General features: G+C 42.2%; 1 protein-coding gene and 3 non-coding genes across 8 annotated transcripts in view; all 4 read right to left on the reverse strand.

The window, feature by feature from the left end:
• Positions 1–13309, reverse strand: part of TRIM55 (tripartite motif containing 55) — a 60013-nt gene extending 46704 nt beyond the window's left edge. For 2 of the 5 annotated variants that reach the window (XM_070382321.1, XM_070382320.1), the window contains exon 1: positions 111–435. In XM_070382321.1, coding sequence (XP_070238422.1) covers positions 111–278 — 168 coding nt within the window. In that variant the 5' untranslated portion in view covers positions 279–435. Of the gene's footprint in view, positions 1–110; positions 436–13211 lie in introns of those variants that run through there. The other 3 variants (XM_005892946.3, XM_070382322.1, XM_070382319.1) reach the window with 2 other exon arrangements.
• On the reverse strand, positions 10478–10550 carry TRNAA-AGC (transfer RNA alanine (anticodon AGC)). The gene has a single exon. It is a non-coding gene; the product is annotated as a tRNA-Ala (tRNA).
• TRNAY-GUA (transfer RNA tyrosine (anticodon GUA)) lies at positions 10684–10772 on the reverse strand. Its single transcript is given in 2 exon segments — positions 10684–10719; positions 10736–10772. It is a non-coding gene; the product is annotated as a tRNA-Tyr (tRNA).
• On the reverse strand, positions 11263–11356 carry TRNAY-GUA (transfer RNA tyrosine (anticodon GUA)). Its single transcript has 2 exons — positions 11320–11356; positions 11263–11298 (listed from the first exon to the last, which is right to left on the reverse strand). It is a non-coding gene; the product is annotated as a tRNA-Tyr (tRNA).
• Positions 13310–19897: the final 6588 nt, after the last annotated feature.

Below are 19897 nucleotides of genomic sequence, written 5' to 3' on the forward strand. Positions count from 1 at the left end.
AAACAAATGCAACCTTATAAAGCTTTCTAAAGAAATTCACCTCAAAGTGAAGCACTGGGTTTGGAGAAGAGGGAAACCTTTTCTACCGTCTGCATTCCCAACAAACCTACCTGGAAAATGTCACTGGCACATTTCCTACACAGGTTGTGCTGGCAAGGGAGGATGACCACAGGCTTGGTGAACATCTCTAAGCAAATGGGACAAATGAGTTGCTTCTCCAAGTTATCCATGGTCTGCTGCTCTTTGGAAAAAGACTTGTAATTCAAAGATGCGCTCATCTCCTGGCCGTCCCTGTGTGCTCTGCCAGGGAAAGGCTGCTCCGAACAGCTTCTGCAAGTGATACCTGGAAATAATTCCAAGGATTGGGTGATCAAGTGTCCTTTGCGTTTCTTTCGGCGGAGGACATTGTTTCAGACCCAGATTCACAGTGGCCCTCGAGCTGTTTTTAGCAGCTGAGGGTCACGTGATAGCAGACTGACTTGTCCATATAAGCCAGTGACAGCAGGATAGATTCTGACAGGTGACAGAGAACAGGGGCCAGCATTCCCTCCCCAGGGAGTGAAGGGAGTGGGTGGGAGGGAGTGTTACAAACCCCATTTAGACGGGGTTATAAGAAGAGGTGAAGCCGACAGTTGTCAACAACAAATGCAAATGCCCTCTGTGAGCGCTCAGGAAGGACTTGGTGATGGGCTTCCAGGACTGGGGAGAATGTAGTCCAGGAGTCTCACTGTGAAACCAGTACCCTTTCTGCAGTGAGACTTTAGGAAGCAAGTCACCAAAAGTAGCATGATCACACTGTCTTCGGTGAAAGCAAACAGAACAGGCCTTGAATATCATTATCCTGGCTTCACAAGGGTAAGCGACTAAAAAGACTTGCTTAGTGGTAAATATTTCATTTTTGTTAGGGTTGTGAAATGGGAAAAGTTCCAACTTAAAAGCTGATTTCAAATCTTTTCACCATATAACTATTCACAAAATTCTAAAAGATCTAAACACCAGTTATGATTCAATTTTTTTGTTGTTGTTTTAAGTTGTATAATAAAGCTTTAGGGACTTCCCTGGCAGCTATTGGTTAAGACTTCAACTTCCAATGCAGTGGGTGTGGGTTTGATCCCTGGTCAGGGAGCTAAGATCCTACAGGCCTCATGGCCAGCAAACCAAAACGTAAAACAGAAGCAATATAGTAAAAAATTCAGTAAAGACTAAAAATGGTCCCTATCCAAAAAAAAAAAATCTTTAGAGAAACCCAAAAAACAAAAACACCTAGTATGCTCCTTTCTCTCCCCTTTTCCTATTCCTCTTTAATCACATACCCATCACCCATACACATGCCCCAAAACACAAAGAAACTGACAGTCTTTAAAAATGTAAATTTAGTTTGCTCCCAGAACCAGTAACGAGGTAGTAAGTGGCACATGGGGGAGCAGACTCATTATTTTATTTTATTTTCCATATAATGGGGGATAGATACCAGCACCATTTTCAATGGAAGTGAAGATAGAGTCCTGCTTCCATACCTGGGTTTTGTCTGGTCTGAAGTACCTACACCCTTTTGCACTGGTCTTATTTGCCAAGTTGATTTTTTTTTTAATGATAGTGTCCCTGGTCATTTCTGATCATTCTTGGTTTGCTCTTAACTCATCAATATCAGTTCAGATATTTGCCAGGATTTTGTTAAACAACAGTTTCTCCTATGTGGTTTATTTGAATATTTAAAATCAGATCAAAAATGAAATAAGAAATACATGTCTATTTTTTTATGTAATGAATTTGCTGCTTTATTTCTGTTTGATTTTAAAAATCACATACAATGAATACATTTGTTAACACAGCCCCAGTGTGCACTTAATTACCAGTAAGGAGTAGGTTGTTGTGACTGGTTCTGTGTGCCCTTAGTGCTGTGTGCACCAAAAGCTTATTGAGAATCTAATAAGCTCTATTAGCTAGTAATAAGTTATATGGATTCACAAATGCTTCAGGGATCTTTGGAGAATGTTGTTACTCCTTTTAATTTCTATTTAGCAACTATAGTGAAGAAGGAGATTGGTGACATATTTTTAACTGAGCTAATTCAGTTCACCTAGCCTAGGCAGTTAACTGCGTTTATTATTACATGGGCTGTGGTGTTCTGAGCATAACATAAGAGCTGTTTTCTAAGAAAGATGAAGTTTATACTGTAAAAGTCCTTGCAACTCTAGGAAAAGCACTTTAACAATATACACTCTAGCCAAGCCTATCTCTTTAAGAGGAATTCATTCTTTTGAAAAATCTTCGTTGAGTGTTTATCATGTGTCTTGAAAGACAAACAAGATACCAGTCATTGTCTTCAAGGAGCTCAGTTTAACAACTAATAGAGATAAGATGAATATATACAGAACCACAGTACAAAACAAAATGTGACAAAGAAGTACAGAATTTCAGGGGAGTCAGGAGGGTTTCATGGGTGGGGTGGATCCACTGAGGCACCGGGACACCAGTGGGTGTGTCACTCCATGGGGTGTAGGTGGGGCTTCCAAGCAAAGGCACAGCCAGGGGAGCCGGGAGTGTTCAGAGCCTGCGATGCTTTGGGCTGGAGTGCAAACATGCTGCCAGCGCACTGGCAGCTCATGAATAGTGAGCTGGAGAGTTTTTAACACGTAATAAATTAGGCACCAGGAAGTCGTTGAGAGCGCCTCACAGGGACGGTTCCCCAAGAGAGCTATGCCTTGGTTAGGTTCATCTCACAGTAGTAGCTGGAGTATCTCATGCAGCCAGGTCAGCATGAAGGTAACCCTGCTAAAGACCAGACAGAACATTGTTGCCAGTAGCCTAGGTGAGAGGTCACAACACCGGCACCAGGCGACGGACTGCAGTGGGGAAGGAAGAGGAAATGGACTTTGGTGGCTGCAAGAGTAGAATCCATGGGGGTGACTCAGACGCCGGAGCCAGAGTCACCATGAGGATTCGGAAAGAGGCTGCACAGTGAGTCAGGAGGGCCAGCGCCCACGTCCACCTGGCCTGGTGATCCTAGGAAAGTGATCTCACCCTGGCTGGATTTCAGTTGTTTTATCTTTTTCATAACCCAACTTAGCATCATGTGTAGGAAAAAACACTCTGAAACTGCATGGACTTTGAGAATCCCCAGTTGCATTCTCTGATGGAGAGTTGAGCTCCATTCCCTGCTTTCACTCTCCACCTTCTTGCTCTCTGCCTTTCGTCCTAGAATGGCCCCTGAAAGCTACAGAGGAAAACTAGCAAGAGGCCTGCAGGAATAGGAGCTAAGTTGATGGATAAGAACTGCCTTCCCCTCCTCATCGTCTTTTCTCCACGCCTGGTCCTCCCCACTTAGAGACCAGCCATGCATGGTGTAGGCATGTAAGCAGCGCATGGGACACTCTGCTCCAGGGAGGAGCCAGAAGGTTTCAGTGTCCTCCCATATCATTCAGAGTCTGACAGATGGGGAAAATTCTGGAACTGAATCAGAATTGAAGTCAGCTTCAGGACTCTGGGATTTAGAGTGGGCCCGGGCCTCCACAGAGAGGTGAGAACAAGCTTAATCTCCTGATGGTATCCTGGGCTGTAGAGAGATGGTGCATGGCTTCACCCCTCTCCTACCTCTACCCCATTCCACCCACCCCCCCTACACACACTAGCATAGGGGGTTCAAACCAGTCAGGGGTAATGACACAGGAAGTTGCCATAGTTTGAAGCGCCAATGACCCCCATTCTTAAGTCCTGCCACATTGCAGCAAGGGTTAGACACATTGAGAAGCTGAAGCAGAACCACTATGGGCTCTCAGCTCCTCCAGAAGTTTCCCAAATCCCCCAAATAAATCAAAGGAAGTAAGATGAGTCCCTAAAAACCTGAGTTTACACCCAGCAGTGCACTTGGCACTGAGGGGTGATGACTGAAAGGGAAGACTCTTGACTGCTAGCTACCAGGCCAGATGAACTCAGACTTCAGAATCCAGTCAAATGCAGATCTCAGTGTGTTCTTCATCTTAGGAAGGGAGAAAATAAGATTAAAAAATCTCTTAGTGCTACACCATCCCAACAAATAAAGTATTTGCAGGATACCAATTGCTCCAAAACTTTGGCCACCTGATGCAAAGAGCTGACTCATTGGAAAAGACTCTGACGCTGGGAAAGACTGAGGGCAGGAGGAAAAGGGGACGATGGAGGATGAGATGGTTGGATGGCATCACTGACTCAATGGACATGAGTTTGAGCAAAACTCATGACTCAGCAAAGTGAGTCAACTCTGGGAAATGGTGAAAGACAGGGAAACCTGCACCCTGCAGTCCATGGGGTCGCAGAGAATTTTTAATCTTTTTTTTTAATGTATTTTTGATTGCAGTGGGTCTTTGTGGCGCACAGGCTCTTCATTGCTGCATGTGGGTTTTCTCTAGTGGCAGAGGCTACCCTCTAGTTGAGTGCATGGGCTTCTCTTGTTGTGGCTCATGGGCTTCGTGGCCCCAGGGCATGTGGGATCTTAGTTCCCAAACCAGGGATCAAACCCATGTCCATGTTAGTTTAAACTTATGTTCAAATAACCACATGGGGCTGGAGGTTGTCATACTGGACACCAGCCCTAGAACATGGGATACTAAAATCTCTGGGGAAAATTGAAACATATATGAAGACTTCTCTGGCAGGAACTGAGTCTCCCTTTTTTGGTGGATTTTGTACTTTCTGGTTAGGGTGATATGAAATTCCTCTAACTCAAGAATAGTTAGAAAAACAACATCAACTCTTTTTGTTTTTGCATTTTTTTTTATTGGGATATAATAGTTTTACAATGTTGTATTACTTTCTGCTATACAAGGAAGTGAGTCAGCTCTGTGTATACATATGTCCCCTCCCTCTTGGGACTCCTTCCCGATGCCTACCTCTGTAGGTCATCACAGAGCACTGAGCTGAGCTCCCTGTGCTCTGTAACAGGTTCTCTCTAGCTATCTGTTTTACACATGGTAGTGTATATATGTCAATCTTAATCTCCCAATTTGTCCCACCCTCCCCTTCTGTGTCGGTGGAATGTTAGTTAATACAACCTCTATGAAAAACAGTATGGAGGTTTCTTAAAAAAACTAAAATAGAACTACCATATGACCCAGCAATCCCACTACTGGGCATATACCCTGAGGAAATCATAATGCAAAAAGACACATGTACCCCACTGTTCATTGCAACATCAACTCTTGATTCCAACTTGCAAAATAAGACAGAGCACTCTGGTGTTCTGTGTTAGGTGTTAGTTACCAGAGATTCGGTATCAGGAATGCTACCCTTCCCGAGGATTCCAGAATGCCTTCAGCATTTTATTTACCCTTTCATCTCTTCTTTCATTTCATTCATTCATGAAATGAATTCAGTTCATTCATTTCATGTGTTCTTTTTGTCTCTTTAACATAGATGATTGCAAGTACTTGAAAATGATCTAGGCTTAGCTCAAGGAACTTATTCATCAAACAAAACAGATGGAAGGTGGAGCTACAGGGAAGTAAAAAACAGATGTAGTTTGAAGCAAAGCAGTGAGGTGGGGTGCAGCCCCAGTGGAAAAGAAAACAAGAGCAACTAGATGGCTGATCTTGCTTCCAGCTCCTCCTCTAAGGTAAAGGAAGAAGAATTTTTCCTTCTTTTACCCACTGGAAATAAGAAAGTTGGTGGCTGACTAAATCATTAAAACGGGGAGAGAAACACCAGACAGGGTAGATGTGGATGCAGAGAGTAGGGGATTGCTAAAGAAAAGTTTCATTAAATTGGAACACTAGGTCATAAGTGGACTGAGACTTTCAGGTCCAAGTACAGCACCAGGTAAGTCTCCTGAAAATCACTTTAATCCCATGCCAGAACAAAGGCCAATGCTTAATATTTTGCAAACCAAAAAACTAAGATTGTTAACTCTTCCCTGCAGTATTGAGCTATCCATTCATCCATCTATCTATCCATCCATCCATTCCTCTCTCTCTCTTCTTACACTAAGGACTCAACTCATTACATCTAAAAAATAGTTAACATTTTCTTTCTGTCTATATTGTCAACCTTTTCAATTTAGCTGTTTTTCTGGCAATAGGCAGCTTGGATATGTCATTTAAAATTTTGTAATGAAAAGAAATATTTTATAAAATCTAAAATGAAAAAAAATTAACTCACTTGAAAAGTACTTAACAGAAGTTAACACTATGGCATTTCTTTCATTGACAGTTTGCAAACTTTTGGCTGAAAGTGTTTTTTTCTTCTTGATAATTACTCCTTTTCCAAATCTGTTGTTTATGATTTTACTTCATCATAAATATCTCTGAGGAGATGTTAGAAAACTAACATATTGTACTTTCCTCTGAACATTTCTTGGCATACTTCACCTCCCAGAAAGAAACAGTAACAGTCCCAACAAGTAACAAATACTTTAGCCTGAGGCCTTCCCAGTGGCCACATCTGAAAACCTCACCTTGGCTCCAAGATCACGGACAGTTGGCTCCGCTCTCAGTGCACACAGTCTCGTCTTACCTCCCCTGTACCCTAGCCTGCCAGTTGGTTTCTCTGAATTCACTCTTGCCTTCTGCAGTTTGTTTCTCATGTGTCATTCTCTATTTAAATCCCATTAATGATCATATTCTTGCCTGGAGAATCCCAGGGACGGGGGAGCCTGGTGGGCTGCTGTCTATGGGGTCGCACAGAGTCGGACACGACTGAAGCGACTTAGCAGCAATGATCATATTACCTCTAGGATAAAGACATTAATCCTCACTATGATCCCTAAGGCCTGATATGATTTGGCCCCTACCTACATTTCTGACCTAACTGTCAGTAGAAATAAGATTCAAGTGGCACTTCACTGGTGGTCCAGTGGTTAAGACTTCAAGACTTTCACAGTGGGTGTGGGTTCAATCCCTGATTGGGTAACCAAGATTCTACATGCCGTGTGGCCGAAAAAGAAAAAAAGAAAGATTTGAGTGATAAATATGAACCATTTATATGATTTTAAATTTTAGTAGCCACATTAAAAAACACAAACCAATGAAATTAATTTTATTAATATATTTTATTTAAACCCAAACCATATAAACTATTATCATTTTTACTTATAATCAGTATTTTAAATAATTAATTATCTGTGAATAGAGATAGTTTTACTTCTTCCCTTCCAGTCTGGAGGATTTTATTTCATTTTTCTTGCTATATTGCACTGGCTAGAGACCTCAGAATAGACTTCCTTGTTTTTTTCCTGATCTTAAGAGGAAAGCATTCATATTACTGTTATTTTTAATGTGTTTTTTACTGATGCCCTTTACCAGGTTAGAGAAGTTCTCTTCTCCCTCCCTTCCAAGTTTGCTGACAGTTTGAAAAATCAGGACTGGATGTTGAATTTTGTCAAATGCTTTTTCTACATCTACTGAAATGACCATGTAGTTTTTCTTCTTTAGTATTATGATGAGTTACATTGAATTTTGAATGTTGAACTAGTTTTGTATTCTTGGAAAAAACCCACTTGGTTATGATGTATCTTCCCTTTTATATATTGTTGGATTTAATTGGCTAAAATGTTGAAAAAATTTGCATCTATATTCATGTAGGATATTGGTCTGTAGTTTTCTTGTAATATCTTTGCCTGGTTTGGGGATAGATAATGCTGGCTTCATGGAATAAGTTAGACAAACACCCCCTCTTCTTCAGTTTTCTGGAAGTCTGTGTATCATTAGTATTTCTTCCTTAAATGCTTGATAGAATCACTGCTAAAGGCATCTGGGCCTGGTGTTTTCTTTATGAGAGAAGTAAATGAGTTAACACATGTGAAGTAATTAGAACTGTGCTTGGCTTGTAGGAGGTGCTCAATAAATGCTAGCTGTTATTTTTGTTTAATTCATCATATTTTCAATTAAAATAATAAATGTTTAGTATAGAACTTAGAAAATATTTTTAAATTTTAAGGAAGAAAAAGTCATAGTAATCCTACTAGTCAAAGATCTCTAGTGTTAACATTTTAATGCATTCTTTAGTGCTTTCTGTAGATAATTTATGCATGTTTATATTGCTCTGTACATTCTTTATTCACTTAACATTCGATTATTAACATTTCCTAAGTCAATTCCTAAGCCATAAAATTAAAAGACGCTTACTCCTTGGAAGAAAAGCTATGACCAACCTAGACAGCATATTAAAAAGCAGAGACTTTACTTTGCCAATAAAGGTCCATCTAGTCAAGGCTATGGTTTTTCCAGTAGTCATGTATGGATGTAAGAGTTGGACTAGAAAGAAAGCTGAGCACCAAAGAATTGATGCTTTTGAACTGTGGTGTTGGAGAAGACTCTTGAGAGCCCCTTGAACTACAAGGAGATCAATCCATCGGTCCTAAGGGAGATCAGTCCTGGGTGTTCATTGGAAGAACTGATGCTGGAGCTGAAGCTCCAATACTTTGGTCACCTGATGTGCAGATCTGACTCACTGGAAAAGATCCTGATGCTGGGAAAGACTGGAGGCAGGAGGAGAAGGGGATGACAGAGGATGAGATAGTTGGATGGCATCGCCGACTCAATGGACATGAGTTTGAGTAAGCTCCAGGAGTTGGTGATGGACAGGGAAACCTAGCGTGCTGCAGTCCACGGGGTCACAAAGAGTCAGACATGACTGAGCAACTGAAGTGAAAGTCAATAGACATTCTTAATAAATATAATTTCAAAGGCTGTACTATTACATGGTCATAACTCATTTAACCATAATTAACCATAATTTTGTATTTTTAGAATTGTTTACTTTTCCTGCACCAGAGATCAAGCATTTCTTTACTTCACTTCCATATATATTTAGATAAACACACATAGAAACCTTCAGAATATCCCCTCCAGTCCTTCCCTCTATGGTGTGCAGATAACATACACTGATAACAGTTCATGTTCATTGTGTGATTACTACGTGCCAGGCACTGCAGTAAGGACTTTATAAGTTATATCTTAATTAAGAGTAGTTCCATTATTATTATCCCTGTTTTACCAATGAGGAAACTCAAGCACCAGGATGTCAAGCAACTTGCCCAAGGTCACCCAGCGAGGGATTGACAAAGACAAGAAAGTCTGTCCTGTTTCACAGCCCATGTGATTAACCACTCAGCAGTAGTGCCTCTCAGCTTATACTTTCAGACTTTTTATATGACTTCCATCCTACACCTGATTTGCTGATCCTAAGACTTTGAGTTCTCACCCAGCTCACTTGCCCCAAATGTGTGTTCTCCACCTGGCTTTGCGGTGCATTCCTTCCTATTCCTTATTACCCATTTCTTGCTCTTGTAGTTATTTACAGTTTCACTGCCAGCTCCTCTAGTCAGCCAGCTAAAACCCCTATCATCCCAACCAGAAATTGGGACATATATCTGATAAAAGGATTCTTTTTCCTACTTTGTAAATTTGTTTTCACAAAAATGATAGAGTTTAAGTCAATCATTATACATCCAACTAAGAGACTTTATTGAAAACAATTTAAAATGGAGGCTGCCCTAGAAAATGAAAGATATGCCAATAAAAAATGGCAGGTTGTACCCACTGATAACAAAAATATACAGGTTGTCTAGAATCCTAAAATGGACATAAATAAAAGTACTTTCATTTCTTAATTGTTAACCCTCACAAAAGGTATTATTTCTGCCTTTGTCTAGAAGGTTTATATTTTGTGTTGACAACCGGCAGTATGGTTTGCGCAACTTTTTCATGGCTATCGTATGGGAAATTATGATGAAAAGACTTTATTACCAGGAAAGGCTTTGTGTGTGTTTTGCTAAATTTCTGAATCTTTCAGTGACTGTGTGTATCTGTGTTTGTTTTTGTCACATCTTTGTTTAACCAAACAGGCTACACTCTAGGGCAGCCCAGTTGAGTCCTTCCTGGTGGTGGTCTCTAGTTAATTCTCCAAAGTTACTTCCCAGGTGGGAAATGACGTTAGAATCCTCAAACAAGAAGCCTCTGGGTCCAGGGATTTTCCCACTTCCTTATCTGTCCTCAGGTACCCCTTCCTTTATTGTATCTGTCTTGGATCTGCCAAGAGCCAGGCATCCCACTATATGCAGTTGAGATGGACAAGAACAGTCCTCTCCTCCCAGGCTCAACATAAGTTTAAAGTAGCCAGCGTCCTTTTCCAAGTTCTGGGTTTTGTTTTGTTTTGTTTTTCTGTTTGTTTCTCTGTCGGTTCCCCCTAACGATGGGCAGTTTAGGCTCATATGGGTCCCTTTAAGTGCAGCCATCGATCCGGCAGACGTGACTGCAGTCTGTCGACAATTTTGGAAAGAAAAAGAACCAATTTCGTGAACTATGCAAAGTAAATGGGTCTAAAACTTTAAAAATTTTAAATATACCCCTGCAAGCACCCGTTAGCCCTTGCCTGGGAAGTTTTAGTAGCGGTAACCTCAAGAGCTTGCCTAGCTTCTCACTTGCCCTACGGCTAACTTTCAGCTCTACTTAGATTCGAATGAGAATCTAAAGAAAAACTACCACCCGGAGACCAAGAGAAAAACTGGAGGATGCGGGCATCGATCCCGCTACCTCTCGCATGCTAAGCGAGCGCTCTACCATTTGAGCTAATCCCCCACCGCTGGCCACGGCTGGTTATCTCTTCCTCTAGAGAGAGATCAGAGCTTTTACAAGAGAAGATAAATATTCTTCACCACATTTTTGACCTTTCTTCATAGTTTAAGGCCAAAGCAACAAAATTAAGACCCTCTCCTTCGAGCCGGAATCGAACCAGCGACCTAAGGATGGCCGGCGACATACGTCTACAGTCCTCCGCTCTACCAGCTGAGCTATCGAAGGGAGCGGAAGAACGCCCTCTCAACTTATCCTGGTAACTTTGACTCGGGTTTCTACGCTTCGTGTACTTTCGTTTCCTGGGCACAGGATCCCCCTTGCCGATCTCCCACCTCCTCACGGCCGCCGCCACGAGCACTCGCATCGCCGACCTCGCCTGTGCTCTGAAGCCAAGGTTGGGGGGCTGACCCCGGGGACGCGGCGTGGCTGTTTTGTGACTCAGGGGTTCGGAAACGCCACAGACGCTTTAGAAACGAGCAGAAAACCTTGACCCGGCAGCCGCCCCGCGAAGAGTTGACTCTGCTCCTCTGGGAACTTGGACTTCATGTCCCTGATTCTGGGATTCGCAAAAGATTTCACACCCAGGAGGCTGCCATAGACCAAAGCTGCCGCGAAAGAGCTCTCACCTGTTTTCTGGAACGTAATGGATTATCAGGGAAACCCCTGCGTGGAAAGGATGATAAATCATAGGAGGCTCGACAAAAGTACATTTGTCTCCTTCGAGCCGGAGTCGAACCAGCGACCTAAGGATGTCTCTCGGCTAGAGTATCAACTACAGTCCTCCGCTCTACCAACTGAGCTATCGAAGGGACAGCCGAGATGTGGACCCCGCCCGCTGAGATTCAATACAGAAAAACCGGAGCGCGTTGGCCTAAGAGATCACACTGAGCATGCGCAATGGAGAGAGCCAGACAAGAAGGCGGTCGTTGGCGGAGCTTTGTTTTACGCATGCGCACAAAGACCGGCCGGCTATGGCTCTCTAGACGCCGTCTGACTCCTAACTTGGGGAAAAACTCCCAACTCGTGTGTTAAAACTGAGACACCCCCCTTCCTCTTCATCCCCTGCGTGCCTGCTGCCCTTTTTCTTTACTCCCTTTTCTTAGGGTAGTTACTGTCGGGTGTGGCTTCACTATTATGTAACGTTCATGTCCCCTGAGCCCCTCCCCAAGTGAGGGGCAGTGGTGCAGGGTGGCCCCAGATTCCTATGTTGAAAACCTTATGCCCAGTTGATGGTATTAGGAGGTGGAGCTTATGGGAGGTGATTAAGTCGTGAGGGCTGAGCCCTTATGAATAGAATTAATGTCCTTATAAAAGAGGCCACAGAGACATGCCTCTCTTCCAGTCATGAGAGGATACAATGAGAAAGGTTGGCTACATACGATTATGTCCTTCCTTCGTAGGGTCCCAGTGAAAGATAATAAAGATATGCAAGAAGAAAAACTCACACATGGAAAACAAAGCAGGTGCAATGAGCAATCTTCAGGTTTTAAATAATTTCTGGGATTGTGGAAAGCAAATGAGTCTGAATGGATGCATGTCCCAAGATGGAGAAAAATCACAGTTCAGAATATACACAATCTAGAAGCTTGCAGAAACAGAACCATTCTCCCCACGGGTCTCCCCAAGAGGTTTCAGGCACAGAGGCAGGTGCTCAAAGTTCAGAGGCCCACAAATCCCAGGTTGACAGTGATGCAGCAAGTCAATAAAGCAATCAGACAACTTAGGAAAAACGAAAGAGGTCAGGGGGGTTCTAGGAAGATGATCTTTGATGAAGGAATGGATTATTTCACAGTAAGAACTTGCAGATACGATAAAGGCATGTCACTTTTCTCAAAAAGAAAACCAAAACTAATTAGAAATTTCTAAAAAACAAAGCAAGTACATAGAGCTTTATAAAGAACTCACCATCTAAATATATGGGAAACAAATCTGGGATGATTTTGAGAAACTAATGACCTGTGTTGTGGGCTAACTTGTGTCTCCCCTTCTTATATTGAACCTCTGGCTTTCAAAATGTGGCTTTATTTGAAGATAGGCCCTTTAAAGAGATAATTAAAATGATGTTGTTAGGGTGGGCCCTCATCGAATATGACTAATGTCCTTATAAGGATTTAGGAAGAGAGAGAAACACCAGACATAGACAATCGTGTGAACACATGACAAGAAGCAAGCATCTGCAAGCCCAGGAGAGAGGCCTCTGAAGAAATCAAACCTGCTGACTTCTTGATCTTGATCTTCTAGCCACCACAACTGAGAAAATAAACTGTTGTTCAAGCCAGCCAGCCTGTGATATTTTGTTATGGGAGCCCCAGCGAACCGATACAGAGATAGTGAGGAAAGAGAAACATGCTTTCTTTCCTGTACTGTTTGGTATTGTTTTGTTTGACCACATCCAAATACGTGTGGGGCAGTCAGTCCCATGAGCTCAGTTCAGTCCCTAAGTCATGTCTGACTCTGCATCCCCCAGGGACTGCAGCACCCCAGGCTTCCCTGTCCTTCAGCATTTCCCGGAGTTTGCTCAAATTCATGTCCATTGAGTCGATGATGCCATTCAACCATCTCATCCTCTATCAGCCCCTTCCCATAGTTGTCATCTAGGACAGCATTTAATGAAAATTACTTTTAAATGAAGGAACTGGTGCCCAAAGCTGTGAAATAACTTACCTTCAGTAACAAAGTTGAACAATGGCAGATAAGATCTCAGCTTTCCTGAATCACCAGCCAGGACTCCTTCCTTGGCACTACTTGTCACCAGATGGACACTTGAATTAGAGTGACTGGATGCTGGACTGCTCCCTGGGAGGAAGGAGGTTGAAAGGCAGTTTCTGACGTCAGGCAAGAACAAATGACAACCAGGACGTTCTGGGAGTAACAAAGTGTTCCATTTACTAAAGGGAGCGCTCTTCTTATCTCTCAAACACAATGATCAAGTTTCTAAAATTTGTTAACAGTGATGCTCCATGAAAATCATGCCAAGGTATCCTGAGATCTGAAAAGCCCTTGTTCAACTTGGAAAAATACCTTACACATATCCGCTTGAAAGTACTTTCACATTCTTCCTTTTTAATTAAGGAAACCGTTCTACAGATCACAAGGCCCTACAAAGAAAGGTTAAATAATTTCCTCAGGATGACCCTCCAGACTCGGGAAGCAGAGTTGAATTCGGGTTTACTGAGTCCTCATCCATGGCTTCCTGTAAATATTTACTGTCTCCAAGAAGGTTGTTTGTGAGAAACCACAGAGGTGCTATTTCCAAGGTCAGAAAGGGAACTGTTCCAGGGGAGCTACAGTTGATTCTTGTTATTCGTGGTAGTTAGGGTCTATGAAGACACCACAAACACTGATTTAGTAAATACTGAACCATTGCTCCTGGGGAAATATAGGGCTAAGTTCCTGTGAGCCTCTGTTCACAACATTTTCATCATTAAGTGATCGATACACAACCTTGTTTTATTCATGCTTCTGTTAAGACACCTTATTTAATACGCAACCTTGTTTTATTTATGCTTCTGTTAAGATACCTGCATATTTTTGATGCAGTAACATTGAACTCATGCCCAATAGCACTATTACTCATACCTGGAAGAAGCTTATCTAACGCACATATTTTCTCTATAAGGCACACTATAACCTCTTGTGCTTAGAAACAGGAGACAGCTCTGTGCTTTTAAGAATTTTAAACAATGAGATTCAAATAGAAAGCACACACCAAAAAAAGTGATACTTGTTTACAGTAAGAGGGCTGAAACAAAAAGACTGTTATCTTGTTATTCTCTGCTGGGAGCATGTACCCTGGGCAGCTGGGATCTTTTGCTATTCTGTGTGTCTCTGCAAGTGACCACGAAAGCACTGTGAGTACTGATATGGGGGGTTATAAATGAATAATAGGGAAAGGAATACATCAAGGCTGTATATTGTCACACTGCTTATGTAACTTATATGCAGAGTACATCATGAGAAACACTGGGCTGGATGAAGCACAAGCTGGAATCAAGATTGCCGGGAGAAACATCAATAACCTCAGATATGCAGATGACACCACCCTTATGGCAGAAAGCGAAGAAGAACTAAAGAGCCTCTTGATGAAAGTGAGAGAGGAGAGTGAAAAAGTTGGCTTAAAGCTCAACATTCAGAAAACTAAGATCATGGCATCTGGTCCCATCACTTCATGGCAAATAGATGGGTAAACAGTGGAAACAGTGTCAGACTTTATTTTTTTGTGCTCCAAAATTACTGCAGATGGTGATGACTGCAGCCGTGAAATTAAAGGCGCTTGCTCCTTGAAAGAAAAGTTATGACCAACCTAGACAGCATATTAAAAAGCAGAGACATTACTTTGCCAACAAAGGTCTGTATAGTCAAAGCTATGGTTTATCCAGTAGTCATGTATGGATGTGAGAGTTGGACTATAAAGAAAGCTGATAACTGAAGAATTGATGCTTTTGAACTGTGATGTTGGAGAAGACTCTTGAGAGTCCCTTGGACTGCAAGGAGATCCAGCCAGTCAATCCTAAAGGAAATCAGTCCTGAATATTCATTGGAAGGACTGATGCTGAAACTCAAATACATTGGCCACCTGATGGGAAGTACTGACTCATTGGAAAAGATCCTGATGCTGAAAAAGATTGAAGGCAGGAGGAGAAGGGGACGACAGAGGATGAGATGGTTGGATGGCATCACTAACTTGATGGATATGAGTTTGAATAAACTCTGGGAGTTGGCAATGGACAGGGAGGCCTGGTGTGCTGCAGTCCATGGGGTCGAAAAGAGTCAGACATGACTGAGCGGCTGAACTGAACTGAATGAATAATAACAAGTAGGCAAATTCGCAAACCTGGAATCTGTGATAATGAGAATTGATTGTATTATTAAGCCACACTAAACCCTGAATTATATGCCAGATCACTACATCTAAAGATCTTAATGAGACTAGCCCACAGCTCCCCACCTCCATTAAGGTGGTTAACAGGAGCCACTTGTACTACAGGGAGATGGCAAGACCAACCCAGCCACATCCCAAGGCTCCACAAGCCTTTGCAAACTCGTTTAGTCTTTCACGCTCAGGGAGAGGAGGGCTCTCATCTTGTTCACACAGTGTCTTTCCCAAAGGCATGATTTGAAGGGTGGGAGTCTGGGAGGATGTTGCAGGGAGATTTCCTTTAGAGATTCATATTCCTTTAACAAACATTTATTTAATCTCTACTGCTGCTGCTGCTAAGCCACTTCAGTCGTGTCCGACTCTGTGCGACCCCAGAGACGGCAGCCCACCAGGCTCCCCCGTCCCTGGGATTCTCCAGGCAAGAACACTGGAGTGGGTTGCCATTTCCTTCTCCAATGCATGAAAGTGAAAAGTGAAAGAGAAGTCGTTCAGTCGTGTCCGACTCTTAGCGACCCCATGGACTGCAGCCCACCAGGCTCTTCCATCCATGGGATTTTCCAGGCAAGAGTACTGGAGTGGGGTGCCATTGCCTTCTCCGTTAGTCTCTACTATGTGTTAGGTATTGTATTGCTCTAGTGCTGGAGATGCAGCAGTAAACAAAACAGGCACAAATCCCTGCTCTGATGGAGCACACATTCTGGAGGCAGACAGACAGTATATTGATTATATATAACATGTAGAGTAGGTTCAGCAGTTGTGAGTACCAGAGGGAAAAAACAAAGCACAGGTTGATCCAGTGTGTGGAGCATAAAATGGAAAATTGGCATAGGGCAAAAAGTAAAACAAATTATTACAGAATATATATACTCACACAAGACACACACATATTTATTTTAAATGGTTGCAGGTAAAGTTCCTTTAGAAAAAGTCAGTTTGCTAAGTTGTATGTCCTTTGTACTACGGAGAAATAATAAAGGATTGCTAATTCTTAGGAATTTGAGGATTTTGAGGCTTTGAGGATTTACTTGAGGAAGTCACTGGAATTTCAGTAAGGCTATTCACTAGTCCAGTGGTCCCCACCCTTTTTAGCACCAGGGACTGGTTTCATGGAAGACGATTTTTCCATGGTCTGGGGCGGGAGGTGGGTGTTTCAGGATGATTCAAGTGCATTTCATTTATTGTGTACATTATTTCTATTATTGTTGCATCAGCTTTACCTCAGATCATCAGGCATTAGATCCCAGAGGTTGGGGACCCCTGTTCTGTAGGAATCTTCTTGAACAGCAAAGGGCAGTTGAAGAGAAAGGTAGATAATAAAAGAAGTGACAGGAGAGAATGTTCTTTTGAAAACAAAAGGACTCTGGGAAGGAGGTGGATAGGGAGGTATAGAGGGTTTGTTTTGAAGGACAAATGTAGTAGTAAATAATGTAGTGTGGCATTAAGATCATGGACTCAATGACCAGCCTGCTGTACCCCTCACTAACTGGGTGATCTTGGCCAAGGTACTTAACCTGTTTTAGTTTCTTTGTCTGAAAAATGGGGAATGATAATGCTGATTGTACTTGTCCCATAGGTTGTTGAGAGCATTAAGTTACTATATAAATATAAAATATATAAAGCTAATATAGGACAGTGTCAGGTACTGAGGACAATGTTGTTGTTGTTCAGTTGCTAAGTCATATCTGCCTCTTGAGACTCCATGAACTGTAGCCCATGAGGCTCCTCTGCCCATGGGATTTCCTAGGCAAGAACACTGGAGGGATTTGCCATTTCCTTCTCTACAGGATCTTCCCAACCCAGGGACTGAAGCCACGTCTCCTGCATCAGCAGGCAGGTTCTTTACCACTGAGCCACCAGGGAGCTCAATGACTACTGGTTATTATTGTTAATTTATAATTTTAATTTATGAAAGAATGAACCATCTTTCTTCAAACACACCTGTGATCCTAAAAGCCAGCACAGTCCACCTCCTTTCAAATCCGTTAGTTTGCGGGATGGGATGGGTTAAGAAGAAGTAAGCAATGAAACTAAGAAAAGCAGGACATAAGCAGGGAAGTGAATCATTTTTATTTTCTATTAAGACTTTATCCTCTTATTCAGAATAACATGTACCTTTCAGATTTTGGTATCTAAAAATTAAATTTCCTAGTTTGCTGTGTATCGAGTTAGAAAATAAATTCCTTGCTAAATACATTAAAGAAATTTTGAAGGCACTTTACAGAAAATTATTAGCCATTAATAATAAGTTAATCAATATATGGGCTTCCCTGATGGCTCAGATGGTAAAGAATCTTCCTGCAGTGCAGGAGACCCAGGTTTGATCCCTGGGTTGGGAAGATCCCGTGGAGAAGGAAATGGCAACCCACTTCAGTATTCTTGCCTGGAGATCTCCGAGGACAGAGGAGCCTGGTGGGCCACAATCCATGAGGTCACAAAGAGTTGGAAAGGACTGAGTAACTAGCACTTAATACACAGGCAGTAATTTTCATTGCTTAACGGCTTTCATTTGTTGCTTTTATAAAGCTTCCTAGGTTAGCTTTAAAATATTGTTTTTTTGTGATTATAATTCTGAAAATATCAGTTTAGTAAATGGTTAATGTATATACATGCCCAAATAGATCATTCTAAAGATAATTAAGAAAATGTTGAAATCTCGTTCCCAGAGTGAATATTTGTACTAAAAATTTCCCCCAACAATTCTTCACCAGAAAAGAAAGTATATTATAGATGAAACCTTGAGATTCATCAATCTGGACAGCGTCTCAGGAATGGAGAAATTTGGGTACCAGAGCAGATTACTCAGAAGTAAAAAGAAAAAACCCTCATAGGTAAGATCCATCTTCCTGGACCTGGGAACAAGGATGTGCCTGGGGGCTTTCAGGCATGGGAAAAATTGATAGATTTTTCAGCGATTAGAAAGCTCAGTTGGCAGCCTAGAAATGAGCAGAATGTGTTAACAACTGTCCGGTAACTGCTTATTTGATTCTAGGAATTCAGTTTTGCTTGAGGACAGCCCTGGAATAGCATCAAAATTCCAGAAAGTTGTAACCCTTCATCTGGCACTGAGCATGTTTAGGTCTCCTTTTGGAGAAAGGCTTTTCTCAGAAATGGTCTATGTTATGAGAATTGATCAGTTAGTCAACAAGTATTTAGTAGCCTCTTCATATTTTAGTGCGGTGCAGAATACAGATGTAAAGGCTCACTCTAAGATGTAGTTCTGAAATCACTGCTAATGTGAACCACCTACAATGTGGAAATAACTTTATTTTACAGAAGCTGGTTTTTCATGACTTAATCTAAATTTCTGGGCCTTTGTGGTCTAGAACTGCTCAGGAATAATATGAAGATGACTGTTACTTAGGTTCTCAGGAGGGCTTCAGGGCAGAAGAAGAGGAATTTTGGAGAGGAGGACCTGTGATTGTCAAATAAAGGTCTTTCTTTGCTTTGAGGACTGTTGCCCTGGAAGCGGACATTTGCCTTCTCACCCATGAGAAGGGGTGGCAGGCTGCTGAAATTTAAAAAAATAAATAAATTCTAAAATTGGGTCAGAGGTTTGAGTGCCAAACAGAGAAATCCCATGGACAGAAGGGCTTCCTTTGTGGTTCATCTGGTAAAGAATCTGCCTGCAATGCAATCCCTGGGTTGGGAAGATCCCCTGGAGAAGGGAAAGGCTACCTCCTCCAGTATTCTGACCTGGAGAATTCCATGGACTGTATGACATCCATGGGGGTCACAAAGAGTCGAACATGACTGAGCGACTTTCACTTCACTTCACTTCGGTTCATGGACAGAGAAGCCTGGCGGGCTACAGTCCATGGGGGTCACAAGAGTCGGACACGACTCTGCCACTGAACAACAACAAATTTAAGACAGCAAAAAAGTAAATAGTTGATTCATGAAACCCTCTACTCTTATAGCCTGGAGGCCAGGATTAGGTAGTGAGCCACTAACTGAAGTGGGCAGTTCATTCAACCCTTCATGAACTGGTATCGTTGTTGAGGATCACAGTCAGCAAGTCCCTTCTTTCCTTGATGCTTGTCTGCTAAGATGTTTGTGGATTCATAATAATAGCAGGCAATTCCAGATGGCAACTCCACAAGATGCTTATGTGGCCCCTCCTCAGATGGAGAGTTGGTCCTTGTTCCTGTGTAGCTAAGGGGCATTCTGTAGAACTCATTCCCTCACTCACAGACATCCATGTGCTTACACTTGCCATGCAGCACTGTAACTAAAACTAGCCCTGTGTAGGAAACCTTGGCCGGAACACCTCCAGGAATTTAATTCCACATCTGATTGGGATTCTAATTCATGACCTATTTTCATCAAAACCACTCTTGTACTGGCTCTGTGGGAAAGCTGGGGGTGGAAGTAGAAAGTTTTCTGTGAGAAAGAAAAGTGAGGTTGAGGGGAGAAAGAGAAGATGAGTTTTGTGACTTGTAGTTTACTATTCAACAGCAGGACTGCTGTTTTG

Source organism: Bos mutus, chromosome 14 (assembly GCF_027580195.1).
Source record: "Bos mutus isolate GX-2022 chromosome 14, NWIPB_WYAK_1.1, whole genome shotgun sequence".
Lineage (NCBI taxonomy): Eukaryota > Metazoa > Chordata > Mammalia > Artiodactyla > Bovidae > Bos > Bos mutus.